Below are 16,815 nucleotides of genomic sequence, written 5' to 3' on the forward strand. Positions count from 1 at the left end.
AGTAAAACATTCTTTCACGTAAAAGAACAGAAATCAAATGATTGACCTAGATGTTAAAGTTTTAATTTTTCAGTTTTTACATAAAACGTCCCGAATGCATACGATCAGAGTAATATATAAAATAATTTGTACAATTGTGAAAAATTGCAAACAATTGTTCTGTTCCGGAACTGTGAGAATGTAAAAGTTTTTGCCGATTTTTCCTTTATGATAGCGAAAAAATTACAAAACTTGTAGATTCCAACAGGTTCTGGAACAGATAAATTAATTTAACTTTTAACTTTTAGTTAAAGGTTTAAACATGGTAGAACCAAGAAGGCATAGTTATTTCAAATAAGCATTTCCATCTTTGCATTTTCTGTGAATGAGCTTGTCAAATACAATCGTTCATATGAACTGTCACAACAAAAACAAGACTCATGGTAGAAGAATACAGGTAGATGCATCAACAATTGGGAACACTGATATATATTATAGTTTCTTATACGACGTCATTCGGAGATTATTATAATATGGGTTTTTCAACAATTTATTTCAATTGACAACATTTCATTGTCAAAATTTTCATTGATAAATCCATTGTATACATACAAATCAGAGATGGGAACCTGTTTTCAATGACATGTAATTCGACAAGGTAAATTACAGAAAATGCAGAGCTGGGAGTGCTTATCTGAAAAGACTTTATCTTCTTAATTTTAACAAGAATTTTTTATTCAACCTATTCAATTCCAGACTTGGTTTGACAGTTCATTGTCGCATCAGCTGTGTCGATGCGTCTACCTATATTCTTCTACCATGACAAGACTTGTTTATTTACATTTATAAACCATTCAAATAATTAATAAATTTTTGCAAATATTCAGAATGGTTAAAGGTATTACGTAGCCGCCACCAATCATAATTCGCCCAAAATATGTGACATAAGTTGAAAATTCTTACCGAAAGTCGGTGTTTTTATTCTGATAAAAACAACACAACATTTTTTTGGGTCATTCGTTTTGAAAACCAACCAAAATATACATACACAAAATTGGCAGAAGTCGGGTACACTTAGAAGAAAAATTGTAATCAGCTGGTATATCTACCGTACCTTTTTATTGTACCATGTTTCAAAATAACTACTAATATTTGTGGAGATGGGACACATGCTTCTGGTTTCTCCCCAACATTTGAATAATAATATAAAAAGTAGAGAGAGAATTTTCTTCAAATTTCACACATCCCAATATTTCTACCAATACGAAATTTGGTATGAAAAACGGATCCTTCTTGCGCCTCAACCAAAACGGGTGGAGGTGTTGTACACTCATAAACCTTTCAAAACTTTGCACATCCCAGCACGTCTGTATACACAAAATCTGACGTAAAGATGGGATTCAGCTCTATATATATATATTTCGCGTAAAAACATGGTAGAATTAGAATCATATGTCAATTTTTTTTAATTATTCTCTTGACAACATCTTATTTTCAAAATGCATATTTATAAATCGAAATATACACAAATCCGAGATGGGAGCCTAATTTCTATGTAGTAAAATTTGACAAGAAATACAGAACATGCAAAGATAAGCATATCCTTATTCGAAACGACTTTACCTTTTTAATTTTTCCATGGAACATACATTTTTAAAATTAAGATGGTAAAATCATTTCAAATAAGCATACCCAAATCTGCATTTTCTGTAATTTACCTTGTCACATTTCACTACATAAAAAACAGGTTCCCATCTCTGGTTTGTGTATGTAAAATGGATTTATACATATGCATATTGATAATGAGATGTCAAATAAATAATTTTGAAAAAATGATAAACATATGATTGCATTACTTTACCTCCTTCATTCGACCATGGAACAGAGCATGGCAATACCAATTTGATCGTACACTTCCTCTAATACCACAAATCCAATTAGATTTGGTACACAAGAAAATGTAAACAATCGAAAACCCTTGTCAAACTTTGGACACAACGGCAACTCTGCAGCTGATTGACAATTATATATTTTTTATGTGGTTGATGGAGATAAAAAGAAAAGTTAAAAAGTGCAGAAATTTTAGAATTAAAAATTTAATAGAAAACAGGAAAATGCAAATCCGCAATGAATAATCAATACCTAGTTTTCCTCTAACAATAAAACCAATTAAAACGTGTTAATTATTAACAAACGAGCACTGGAAACAAGTCGAAAAACACCGAGAGTGTGTGTCAAACGTAGAAGAAAAAACATCAATTTTTTTCTCATTGACGGACAAGTAACAAGATAAATGTGAAAAAATGTAAAAATAGATTGCAAAACAAGCCCAAGAGCAAAACTAGAAATGTGTTAAGAGAATTTGAAGAAAATTCTAAGCCGAGTTATTGTGGAAAATTACGCAAAAATTTACTATATATCTCCACACCCACTTATCGGAACCCGTGAAAAAACAACAACAACAAAATATAGAAAACAAGATTCCTTTGGTCATGTGTGAGTGTGTGTGTTGTGTGATGGATGATTTTTCTCCCCACTTCTACTCAATAATGTGTGCTGCGTAAGCCAAAGTATGTGTGTGTAAATGCAATTTTTTCTATTTAGCTGCTATCACAGATTAATTATAATTATCTGGAAAGAAAAAAAACATAAAAAGCAGATTAGTAAGCTTCTAAAATGCCAAATAATTTAATATGTGAATAAAAATTGTAAAAGCCAACTCCCTTTGAATAGCGAAGTGGCCAAGAGAAAGAAAAGAAAAAGGGCATCTATTGAACACAAACAAAAACAAATCGAAACGGCCCATCAAGCAAATACCGATCGAAACCAACTACAAAAAGTTGCTGACGGCGAACAAGAGAAAAACAACAGAACCTAAGAAGTCGCAAAAGTACGAAGGTGGACTAGGTATCATATTTTCCCCCTCTAAATAAAAGTTGCCGTAATGGCAACGCAACTGGATCCTAATGTCAAAGATGACCTGAAGACACAGTTTATAACACGAGAGGGTACCTATCGACTTCTTACCCTCTCCGAGTACTCACGACCCAATCGTGTGGCTATACCAATAATCAGAGTTCACCACAAGTGCGAGTTTCGATTGTTACCTTGCCAAATCCACCGGCTGGCGCTGCTAGTAATGGTAATGGTGGTTCCTTGGCGGGGGCCGGCTCTTCTGCAAATCCTGTAAATGGTACAAATGGTCGAAACGTCAACGTAAGCAATTCATCATCATCAACAGCGACCACATCTTCAAATGGAGCTGGTGGCAATAATAATAGTTCAGCAAATGGTGGTGATACCTATGATGTTGGCCTGCAATCGTCATCGTCACTGAATGGACCGGTATTATCATCGCAATCCCAGTATGTTGTACCCTCATCAATGGATGCACGTTTGGGTGCCGGCATGTCAATGCACACCATGATGAATGGGTCCGGTGGTGTGGGCGGTGGTGCTAATGGTGGTATCGATCAGAATGGTATGCCTGTAAACCAGGTGTTGGGTGGTGATCGCATATGTTTCAATTTCGGCCGAGAATTATATGTCTATGCATTTCGTGGTGTAAAGAAGGTAAGTGTTGTATCAGATATATATTTTTTGCAAAATTATTTTTTTTGTTTATCCGCGTTTCAAGGTTGGATTAGAAACTATATTGGATTTTTAACTCTGTAATTCGTTTAACAATAAAAATAAAAAATGCTTTTGACTGCTAGAAAAGTCTGTCTCAAAGAAACATTGAGGCTGTCAGGTATAAAAATCCTCATAGTTGTTGATTTGTAGCCAAGGCGAAGAAGTTTCAAACGTCAGCAGCTGCTTCTATGTTTGCAGGAATATGATGACTTTCAAGTATCGCTTGACCTTTATTGAAACCTGACAAATATCGGGATTATCTAAATGGCCCAAGAAAAGAAAAGCCGTACTTTGTCTGTCACAATTAGTTGCATTGAAAAATTAGGGATACGTTTAGAATGTGATGAGGTCACTAGGAATGATTGTTTATAGAGGCTGATTTCTCCCACATTTAGCTCTATCTGTTAAACTTATTAATTTATAAAATATTGTGGTGGCTTTATCGGTCGACTTAAATATGTTTTCACATATGACCCTTAAAACGTTTTTCGCTTAGATATAGATTGCCAAGTTATCAATAAGATGCGTTACTAAAACGTATTACTACATTGCGATATGTCTTGAAAAGCTTTAATCTTTAAAAAGGGCATATAGGGTAAGTGTGCCTAAGTTCGGCATGTCCCAGTAGTCGGCACTTTTTATTTTTAAGCCCAAATAAATGAAACTATTATAACTAAATGTATTTTGTTTACTTCAAATATATTGTCAGCTATCTCTGTGTACAATTTCGCAAAGAAAAGATGAATTATTCTAATAAAAATTAAATGTTTGTCTGTGAAGGTCCTCAACAATTCATATTTTTAAGAAAAGTACAATAAAGACGTCGAATCAGTTTAACTAAACAAAAATATTATATTTTAATGAATTAATTTATTATTATTATTAATTATTCTTACAAAAAATTGGTATGCCGACTGTTGGAAAATGCCATACCGACAATTGGCAAGTGGTGCCGACTACTGGCAAAAAAGCATTGTTTTAATAAAACTACAAATTTATGAAATTTAATAAAAAGTTATTAAAACTTTATTTAGTATTGCAAAAACTACACAAAATTTCGAATCTGAATAAATTAACTTTGTAATAATTGAAATGTTCCACTCAGAATGGTGAGCGATTAAAAACGCGAAAATCCTAAAAGTGCCGACTACTGGTACACTTACCCTATGTCTGACTATTTTGCTACAAGAAAATAGCAAAATTTTAAAAACTAAACGTATTACTGCATTACGATACGACTTGAAAATCTTTAATCTTTAAAAAGGTCTACTTTGCTGCAAGAATATAGAAAATTTTTAAAAACTTCTCCATAAGTGTATTGGTTGTATGCTTTCGAAATAAACCTTAGTAGTTTATCAAATAGTGCCACAGACGTCATTAATAATCTCATATTATTAAACGTTTAAAGTGGTCCTTTATAATTGCTTCATAAGATTACCTAACTAGACAATGCCATGTCGTTAGCATCCAAAATGAAACGACACAAGTTCAATTAGGTATACCAACTATCTTATCTGTAAATGTAATTGTGGATGATAACAAATCTGGCTGGCACAGAGACTAACAAAAAAGTTAAGTTTTCTTGAAATTATTCCAAATTTTCCTCGAACACTATCAGTTTATAAATGTAAATAGATGTACATAGTAGTTTCCGGAAAAAAGCAAACTACAGTGTCTAGCTGCAATAATATTACTAAAGAGTAGGATTTGTCAAAAAGTAAAAGAAGGAACAACATTTCATAAAAAATATAAAAAGAATGAAAAATATGTTTCTAAGTCGTGTTTTTGGGTTAAAATCAATTATATTTCAATTATCTATCGACACAATTTTTTACTAGTAGTGTTGGATAGGTTTGGCAGGACCATTGAAGAGATGCAGTCTATTGTGCTTTTAGCACATATTAAACTATTCGCGACCTTTACCAATTGAGACGACTGCATCAACCTGAACGTAGGTAGTCCAAATCTACACTGGTTTGTCTAGGCTATCATCGTTTTTTTGTAAGCAATGGATGTGGGGTGAATTCCTATGGCGATATTCCACTTAGACCCGTTTGATAGGATTTTTGATATAAAAGCTCTCCTTTATAACGTTTGACCTCACTCTCTAGCTCGTGTAGATCCTTCCTGACACGCCAACAGATATTTACTGCACCGAGAGCATGTATTTATGATGACGTAGGGGAGTAACATTCCCCTTCTCATGTCGATATTGCATTGATGTCATAAGGAGGCATCGTCTTGCAGTTCTCGGGCAGAATTCTTTTCAGGTATTATTCCTCATCCTTTGCGCAGCACTAGTATCGCAGACTACACTGGAGCCGCTTAGCTAACCAAGAACCGACTCATCGTCTTATAAGAGATCAACAAGGTTACCTTTTTAGTCCAAGATTTTCTATAGCCCCCATATAATCATGCCTCCTGATATTCGATATTTTGTTGATATAAATCAACATTTTCAACGGAATCAAATTTGACAACCCAACCAATTGTAGGTTCAATTTATAGTAAAAACGTAGGAATTCACGGTACTTTTATTTTTTAAGGCCCTCTTTTCCTCATGATGGAGGGTGCTAAAAGTTCATCCATGCCACACTTCATGTTTACTTGTTTTTTGACAGCCACACCTAACATTAAGATTAAGATTGACCATCTGAATGCCTACATGGGCCCGTGTTCATCATCTAACTTTTGAATATTTCTTTGACACTTAAGATAGATACTATAGATAGAAATCTTTACTTAAAATACTCGCCTAGAATTCTCCATTTTGATTCTATGACAAAGCAATCAGTTTTTTGTTTGCAGCCATTGACGTGATTTGCTTAACTTTCCAGCCCAATCTAAAATATTAGCAATTGTGAGCTTTACCGACTAAAATAGTTGATGCATCAACATTTTTTCAATGCAACTGTAAAAGACGTGTAGTAGTAGGGGAAGTCCCGATTTTGCCCATAACGACATTCATGGGATTCAAGATTTTATCTTGCTAGAATAACGATTTGGTTTCTGTGCAGAGTTTCCATCCACACCATCCACAATAGGTGGGACAAATATGGTAGTATTCCTCTTGCTGAGTTTTTGAACATTAAATGTATGGGTACATAAGCAGCTTAAAGTCTTCACATGGCATATTTTGTGATATATCACAAAGGCCGCACTTGGATACTGCCGTCGTTTTTCCTTATAATTTGAAATTAATAAGCCTAGCCATGATGCCAAGCTGCTTATGAACCCACACCTTAACTCTGTTTGATGAAAAGGTTTCGACAAGTTCCTTTTCGTGTAGCCTCTGATTGTACCTCACCTAACCTAAGGCCAACTTCATGTCAAACAAAAGCTTCATTCGAGTATTCCTCAAGGCCAACATTGGTATGCTTTATCTAGTGCAAAATTTTTTTTCACTCTTTCATAATTTCCTATCGGGATACTGTATACAGATGCATACTTCAGTTATTGCTGCAAATTAAATAACAATCGCGTTCGTTTTATTTGTGTCTCTAACGACTGCAATTATGAACTTGTCTATGCACATGAGATACTCTATATAAACCATTTTGTTTAGTTTATCTTATCATTTGATTAAATTGTTGAAAAAAAAGGAAGAGCAACAATAGTAGCGACAGCGGCGGTTCAAATTGTAAATAAATTAAAAACACAAAGAGCAACACTTGTGATTAGCTTGGGTATGGTTACGTTAAAAGTAGCTTAGTGAGAAATTTACAGAATTTATATGAAAAAATACATATGAACGTGACATATAAGAAGTAAATATTCCAGGTTCCGGTGGATAATGTAATATTACTCTTGAAAGGCTCCGTAGACGCGACGCATAACAGGTTAGATGATGTTTTCCCATCAATAATGGATAAGTCATTGACCACAGTTTAGATACACGTTCTACTGTCAATCGGAAGGGGGAGGGAAGGTGAAGAATCAAAATCAAACACATTTCTAGCTTAAAAAATGACTGGGTTTGGCAGCAAAATAAGAAAATTTCTTTGAAATTTGGCTGGTCTCTTGGTTTGTGAGAAGGGAGACCATATATTCTCCCACTCCAGCTTAATTAATAATGCTAAGAGGGACACATATAAAAAGCGACTTGGCATATTTAGTAGTTCATATTACAACTTTGAGATGATTAAAAGGTGAAGTCAGGTTGAACTAGTATATATGACAGCTATATCTTAATCTGAAATAACTTCCACTATATCTGATATCCTCTAATTCTATTGCATGTGATTCTCTTACCAAATATCAACGATATAGAGTACATATCATGATTTTGAGGAGGCTTAACATTAAGACATAATACCCTGCACCACAATGTGGCTGCTTCACTCATATCCACTCGCCCATTAGTCGAAGACTCAACCTAATTATCCACAAGTCCTCACCCCATCCAGCCGTCTTGATTTGTATCGGGTGCGAATTTAAAAAAATGTGTGAAACGTCTCTCCGGCATGTTATAGAGGGCTGCACACTATGCTGTATGCATTCAGTTGCCCTGGGAAACCTACCCAACTGAATCCCAAATATAGGCTAAAGCCTATAAAGGTAGCCATGTTTTAAATTTGGAGCTGGAGCTAAAACCAATTAGTAGAACTCAACACCCAGCATGTATTGGTTGTTATAACAACAAAAGTTAAAAAGCCTGCTTGGACGTCATTTAAACAATTATAGGGTGGATAAGGAAGGACCTAATGATCCAGCGTCATAAAGAATGAATGATGCAGACACCGATGCTGAATGTCATCCCCAGAATCCAAACCCTATCCAGCCGTCTTGATTTGTATTGGGTGTTAATTGAATAAATTATACGAAACATCTCTCCAGCATGTCATAGAGGCCTGCTTACTACTATAAACTACTCAATTTACTCTTGAAGATATTTGGCTACAACATATAAAGCTAGCTGAATTGTTAAATTTGAGGATTTGCTGAACACCACACGCAATATACTAAAGTTACAACAACAATATCATAAATGGATTCTCCTAAGAGCCAAATGGGTGCAGTCACATCTTTGTGGGTAAAGTTTTTCAGACCTTGGCTCACAAGGAAAAGAAACTTCACGCTTAAGGAACAATGGGGATTTCTGAAGCTGCAAAATAGAATTAATATCTATGACAGACATAATGATATATACATTTCTATTCTGCTTATTTAATACCGGCATCATACTGAGGGAGGGATTGTTAATTCGATTGCTCGTTTAGTTTTCTTTCTACAGCTTGTTAATTGTTCGAAGTTCAAGTGTATCCTACAGTTTGATATTTTTCTTGTCTTCGAATGATTTTGGAATGAACGAAAACCAAATATTTATTATTTCCAAGTGACTATTAGATTTCAATTGAAAGTTGAATATCTAGATTTAATATAAGAAATTTTAATAATCGCGTTTTATAAGCTACGGTGTTCTTCATTCCCTCCCATCAAAGAGAACTTCATAGACTATTTCTAAATTGATATGCAACGTTTTTTTCTGCATATCATTTATATGATTCTATTTACTAAATGTGGATGTACATCTAAATCTGGCACAGATGCCTCGAACAACGACAAAAGCAGAGAAAAATATTCAGTTCATCAAGCTGTCCAAAAGTCATCATCACAAAAGTCTTGTCAAAAGAGATGTGATATTACACAAAGGTGGCAAAAAGGATTTATTTATTTTGGTTCGCTATGTGTGTGTATGTTGTTAGAGTGAACATACGTACCTACATAGCTATACTCAATCTTTTCACATACAATTTGTATACATTTGTACACACATATGTTCATTTACATTTGCAATAAAGGTTTGATATACAGATTGACACACTGACTGATATCTGGTTCGAAGTACACACAATGTGGAGAAAAAGCCCAGTTTTGTTTTTGCATAACACACTGTTAATTGAATATGACTTTGTTAAATGTTTGGTGACACATGAATGGCTCACATGTTTCTGTTGTTGCTACTGCTGCAGTTGTGGTATGTTACTCAGTATTCATTCGCGTTTTATTAATTTCAGATAATATTTCCTTTTAAACCAATCCATTCCTTAGGAATGAAAAAGATTTCACAATTTATGTCACATTTTAAATGCCCTCCTTGCTTTGCATTTGGGATATTTTTAGTTTTATGTAACACCAAATTTTTGTTAATCTATTGGCTCGGAAAACTGTTCAGATCCTTCCTGATATCTCTTCTGATTTAAAGGTCTTTTCCTACATCTTTTGTTGTTATAACAGCAAAAACATGCTGGGTGTTGAGTTTTAATAATCTGGTTGTAGTTCCAATCCCAAATTTAAAAGCTCGGCTACCTTCATAATCTTTAAACATATATGGGTTGGTGTGGCAGGGCGATTGAAAAGATACAGCCTGGTGTGCGGAACTGTATCACAATATCATACTACAATGAAAGCATATACAGTGTGAGATAAAAAACTGCAAAAAAGTCAAACGCCATAATTTTTAATTTTTTTTTTTTTTAAATTTTATTGAATGATAGCAAAATATTTGGGAAACGGCCAATGAAACTATCACACGCTGCCCAAATGTTGATCTGCGGTATTTTGGCCCATTCCCGGCGAAGCGCCTGCTTGAGGCGATTCACACTTTGGTATTTTTAGTGCCAATCTTGCTTTACAAGATACTCCAGACACAATAGTTCAAAGGATTGGTATCCGGATATTTTGGTGGCCATTGTGTGCTGGAAATTAAGCGAGGAACCTCATTTTATAACCATTCTTGGGTGGCGCGTGCTGAGTGCTGGTGCTGAGTCCTGTTGGAATGTCCAAGGTCTGCGGCGCAAATGTTCGTGTGTCCAAAGTTTAAATACACCCTCCAAAATATTTTCGCGATAATATTCGGCATTTATTCTGATGCCACGGTCGATTATTACGAACGGAGAGTGACCATCGGCTGTTATGACGGCCCACACCATCACCGGCCGGCGCTTGAATTTTGATGGCCAACCGAAGGTGCACATTTTCAGCTGACCTCTTTGGCAAGTAAACACGATCAGCTGACCTCTTTGGCAAGTAAACACGATCATTTTGTTTGTTTACAAAATGCTAGACAACGAATGGTTTCTCATCGGAGAAAACCAAATTCGGCAGTTTACCGCTTTCGGCCAGGCGAAGCAACTCTTTAACTCTTTTGAGTCAATTTTCTTTCTGTTGCGGTGTAAGTTCTTGCACTTTTTGGAATTTCAATGGCTCATTTTTCAATATTTGCCGAATGGAATATTGCGATATGTTCAGCTCACGAGCAATTTTTCGGCCACTACGACGCGGGTTTCGATCAAGGCGCTTCTTTACATTTCGAACCATTTCTGCTGATGTTACTGTTTTCTTCCGTCCTCCTCCTTGACGTCGGGCAACGCTACCAGTATCACGGTAACGAGCGATGGAACGAGGCACAAAAGATTTATTCACATTTAAATGCTGGAGGGCTCTAACGATAGCCACTTGTGGTTTTCCAGCCAAATATATAGAAATTACACTATCACGCTTAAATTCCATGACGAATAACTTTTATCGTGGAAAATTCTCTCCAAAATGCCTTTGTACGCTTGTATAAAAAATATAACGAGCTGCAACTGGAATAATTTTGACAGCTGTCGGACGAGTGGCTTAAAAATGACAGCCGTCTGAGGTTGGTTGCAGTTTTTTCATCTCACCCTGTACATCTTCGCCCGATTTCACTTATATTGTATTTCAAATGCGTAATTTCGGACCAAATTGAATAGATTTAGGCACATACGACAGCATTCATTCATGAAATATGATGAAAATCGTTTGATATAGTTATAACAATCGATTTGACAGTCAAGACTCTCAAACGCAATGACGTTCGGTAGAAGACTTTGGATACAGCCTAGAAATATGTTTTCTAAATTTTGTCGAAAACGGTTCAGATTTATATTTTGCTCCTATACATATGTTTGACCCTCACTCTTTATTATTTATATTTATTACGACAAGTCACATATAGTAGAAATAATTCTAAATTTAGTGGAATCGATTCAGATTTTGCACTATTTTGCCACATGTAGATATATAGTTTGAGCAAATCAATGTTATATTATAAACAAATAATCTTAATTATTTGTGCAAATGTGAAAATAATCAACACATATTTTCTTCTATCGACAGGGTGCCGAATTAAGTAAGCCAATTGATAGGAAATTCTACAAAGGTACCAATCCTAGCTGTCATGATTTTAATGCCACCACAGCAACACCTACTGGCGCGCCTTTACTGGTGGGCTTTACAACGGGACAAATACAATTGGTTTCACCACAGCCAGGACCACGTGAATATCGAAAACTTTACAATGAAGATGTAAGTCTATACAACATCAACAATTTATTTCGTTTAATTAAAACGCATTTTGATATCTTTTTACAGCGTCTTATTGACAAAACCAAAGTGACCTGCTTAAAATGGCTGCCAAATTCACCAAATCTCTTTTTGGCCTCACACGCGTCGGGACACCTGTATCTATACAACGAGAATCTACAATGTCCACCGACGGCGCCCGTCTATCAGTCCTTCAAAATGGGCGATGGCTACTCAATACTAACCTGCAAATCGAAATCGAGTAGAAATCCCCTCTACAAATGGGTTTTCAACACCGAGAACTGTTGTATAAATGAGTTTTGCTTCTCACCATGTGGTTCAAATTTAGCAATAGTATCTCAAGATGGCTTTCTCAGAGTGTTTCATTATGACACAATGGAATTGTTGGGTATAGCACGTTCCTATTTTGGTGGTTTTTTATGTGTATGCTGGTCACCGGATGGCAAATATATTGTGGTGGGTGGGGAAGATGACTTAGTCACAGTGTGGTCATTTCATGAGCGACGGGTTGTGGCCCGGGGTCAGGGCCACAGATCGTGGGTTTCAGTGGTGGCTTTTGACCCATACACCACTTCATATACCTCGTGGGATGGTGGAGACTTTTCGGATGATGAGAATCAAATAATGGAGTATTCAACGGCAGGGTCTCGATATGCGGGTGATCAGTCGTCGGCAGTGAATGGTTACGATTCGTATGGTGGAGCTGCGGGTGGTCACGATAAAAACTCAACGCCCATTCACACACGACAGAGGCCCCAGTCGGCGTCATTTCGTTCGGAGGCCTCTTCATTGGCTCCAGATAAATTAGCCATAAGTTATCGTTTGGGTTCTGTTAGTCAAGACACTCAAATATGTTTGTGGGACATCACCGAGGATATACTAAGGCATCCTTTGTCCCTGCGCCAGCGTGTGAATAGTTCTAATTTGAACGACTCTAGTTTTATGAATGGCGGCACAGACGCCGATGGTGTGAAAGTCATACGACCAGTGGCCATAGGCCATCCTAACTTCCCCCAGCCACAGCACTGTAGTAGTCCTACCAAAGATATGCAGACCAGCAATATAACGACCACACCACAGACATCAGCAGCTTCAGGAGAACAAAATAGTAATAGTAGTTCTAGTAAATTTTCCACAGCCAATTGTACGATATCATCGCAATCTTCTAATGCCAATACGCCACCCGACGATAGCTCGGTAACGGCGTCCACGTCGACAAAAGCCAATTCGAAAGCGATTTCAAATGCCATTAGTAGCAGTGGTGGCGGTGGAGGGTCAATAAAATTTCCTAATTGCATAACAACCACTAAGTCGGACTCAATAGATGGTAACATAACTGGAAATCATGTCAACACACTCTCTTCATCCTCGGGCTACAATAGCAAAACATCGAACAGCAGCAAATCTTCAGATTCGGGAATGTCGGCATTCAACTCGCTAACCCAACGTCTATCAAATTTCTCATTTCTCAACTCATCCGACAAGAAATCTCTAAATCTAGAGGGTGGCAGTACACGGGCGAATCGTCGCACCCTAAGTCTACTCAAATCGTATAATCATCATAATTCCTCCACACTAAATCATCATCACCATCATAGCAATCACCAGCATATGGCAAATTCAACACAAATTGAAACAAATGCAAATTCAACGTCAACATCGTCGCACAGTTTCGGTTCTCTCAAGCTGGGCAAATCGTCGTCGTCACATCAACATCACCACAATTCATTGTCACACAACATGTCGAATTGCTCGCCATCGTCAACAACCAATTCAATTATAACATCATATGACCCACTGAAATTGATTGGTACACCAGCGTGTCCCCGTTTCGATGAGTGTCCACTGTTGGAGCCGTTGGTGTGCAAAAAGATCGCTCATGAGCGTTTGAGTGCATTAATATTTCGTGAAGATTGTTTTCTAACGGCATGTCAGGATGGATTTATTTATACATGGGCTAGACCGGGTTATTCAACGGTAAGTTTTACTTTGTATTCAAATGACAAGTTACATTGTGTTAAAGAGTACTCTCCGTAATTGCAAAAATACTTTTACATGGCAAACGGGGGTGGCTTTACCACACTGTGGTACGGCGTATAATATGAATTTGCTTGTAACATGCAGAAGGAAACCTTTAGTTCCTTTTCGTGCTCTCTATAGAATCACATTCTGAGTTGATTTATGCATGTCGTCTCTCCCTCCGTCCGATTGATGCAAAACTAGGTACAGTCCTTTTTTTGGTCGTTTTTTTTTTACCTGTCGTTTTATTTTCAGAAACTTCAAAAAAGTCCAAAATTCTTTTGCTTTTATGAACCTATATTCGGAAAATACTCCCTTAGATATTTCAATTGAGTTCAGCCTCCATGTCTCATTGCTAATTTCGTGTACATTGGGTCCTTTTATCTGTAATTTTACCAAAGTTGAGGGATACATTTTCAGAAAATCCAAAAATGTCAAAAAATACTGAGTCAACATTTTTTGCTAATATGGACCTATATTCGGAAGCTACTCCCTAAGGTCTTTTATTTGAGGTCAGCTAGACCCTGCCTCATTCTTAATTGTTGTGCAGTGTACCCTTTTATCTGTGTTCGAAATTGTTTTTGCCTATTCTGTCCTTATGTTGGGAAAGTGATCCCCGAGTCCTATTATTGGAGCACCGCCCTTTATTGTTCGTTTTTGTACAGTGGCCTCCTTTATCTGTGATTTAACTTTTTTAATTTTTTTTTTAAATTTTATTGAATGAAAGCAAGAGATGTCGGAAATAGCATCAAATTTTAGAGTAAGTTTAGTTTTGTTCGAATTGGTCACCTTTGGAACGAATTATGGGCTTCAAACGGCCAATGAGACCGTCACAGGCTGCCCGAATGTTGCTCTGCCGTATTTTGGCCCATTCCGCGCGAAGCACTTGCTTGAGGTTTAGTATTTTTTAGTGCCAACCTTGCTTTCAAAAATACTCCAGACACAATAGTCCAACGGTACCCGGAGATTTTGGTGGCTATTGTTCGCTGGAAATGAAGCGAGGAAACTCATTGTGATGGTGCTGTGTCCTCTTGGAATGTCCATGGTCTGCGGTCAAAATTTTTGCGTTCCTAAGACTTTAATACACCCTCCAGAATATTTAATATATTTAATATAAATAATATTCGACATTTATTCTGATCCATCGGCTGTTATGGCGGCCCACACCATCACTATGACCGGGGCTTGAGGGTGGCCAACCGAAGGTGCACACTTTCAGTTGACCTCTGCGGCAAGTAAACACGATCATTTTATTTGTTTACAAACTGCTGGACAAGGAATGTTTTCTCATCGGAGAAAACCAAATTCGGCAGTTCACCATTTTCGGCCAAGCGAAGCAACTCTTTAGCTCTTTTGAGTCTATTTTCTTCTGTTGTGGTGTAATTTCTTGCACTTCTTTCGAACTTGAATGGCTTTACCCCGAGCTCATTTTTCAATATTTGTCGAATGGAATATTGTGATATGTTAAGCTAAAGAGCAATTTTTCGGCCACTGCGATGCGGGTTTCGATCTAGTCGCTTCTTTTCGAACCATTTCTGCTGATGTTACTGTTTTTTTTTTTCGTCCACTTCATTGACGTCGGGCTACGCTGCAAGTATCACGGTAACGAGTGATGGTACGAGACTCAAAAGATTTATTCACATTTAAATGCTGGAGTGCTCTAACGATAGCCACTTGTGGTTTTCCAGCCAAATTTAAAGAAATTACGCTGGAATTCCATCACGAATAACTTTTTTCTGGAAAATTCGGACCAAAATGCTTTTGTACGCCTGTAAACAACATAATGAGCTGTCATTGGAATAATTTTAAAAGATGTCGGACTAGTGGCTTAGAAATGACAGCAGTCCGAATTTTGTTGCAGTTTTTTTCATCTCACCCGGTATTTTACAATATTTTTAAACTACTTCTATTTTCATTTTTTTACCTTTGATGTGTTTTAATACAGATGTGTTAATACTTGATTTGAAATGGATGCTTATCTCTTTTTCGTTTTCTATTTCAGAATGTTCCGCAACATTTATCGCCAACGCAAACAGCACCGCCCGGCGGTACGGTAATATAGTTCGATAAAATTAATATAAAACAGTATCATAAGAATTTAGAGAAATTAAATCACTATACTCCAAGTCATCCTACAATTACTACTTCTACTGTTAGTACTATAATCACTTCTACTACTGCTACTCCCTCCTGTACTACTCTTGTAACAACAACAACAGCAGCAACTACTATGGTAACTTTAGCGCCAACAACAACAACAAATATTCTCTGTTTAACCACAGGTGAGCAAAGAGTGTAAAAACAAAAGAAATCTGATGATAATATTATTTAGGAAACAAAAAATAAAAACGGTTTTTATAAAAAACTTTTTTTATACAATTCCTTTATTTTTGATATGTAAAAAAACGAAACTAATAATAACAACAAAATGCATATTATTACATAACAATAAAAGGCATAAATATGCATCATAAACCAATTAACCGAGAAAATAATATGTTATAGCCTCTTCTCTCATACCCTACTTTCTTATTAGTTTTTTGTTAAATATTTTTAAAAAGTTAATACATAAATAATATTAAATAACAACAAAAAAGTTTATAGTAATATTAAAACATAAATTAAATAAATTACAAAATAAGTAAACATAACCTACAAAAATATTTTTTTTTTTCATAAATTTATTTCTAAAGCAAAAGTGTATAATAATTTTTTGGAATGGAAATAATCGTTAGCCCATGAATGAGTGAATGAATGAAATTATGTAGTCAGAGACTCATGTTGTATATTTTTTTTTTTTGTTTTGTTTTAATTTGCTTTCCAGACTTTAAG

General features: G+C 36.1%; 1 protein-coding gene across 1 annotated transcript; it reads left to right on the top strand.

The window, feature by feature from the left end:
* The first annotated feature begins 1,976 nt into the window (after positions 1–1,976).
* Positions 1,977–16,462, top strand: LOC101893426 (WD repeat-containing protein 20). The gene is given in 6 exon segments (XM_020037283.2): positions 1,977–2,475; positions 2,584–3,032; positions 3,035–3,552; positions 11,758–11,946; positions 12,013–13,941; positions 15,986–16,462. Coding segments are annotated over 5 exon segments (2,805 nt in total). The 5' UTR covers positions 1,977–2,475; positions 2,584–2,923; the 3' UTR covers positions 16,046–16,462.
* Positions 16,463–16,815: the final 353 nt, after the last annotated feature.

This window comes from Musca domestica, unplaced genomic scaffold (assembly GCF_030504385.1).
Source record: "Musca domestica strain aabys unplaced genomic scaffold, Musca_domestica.polishedcontigs.V.1.1 143, whole genome shotgun sequence".
Taxonomy (NCBI): domain Eukaryota; kingdom Metazoa; phylum Arthropoda; class Insecta; order Diptera; family Muscidae; genus Musca; species Musca domestica.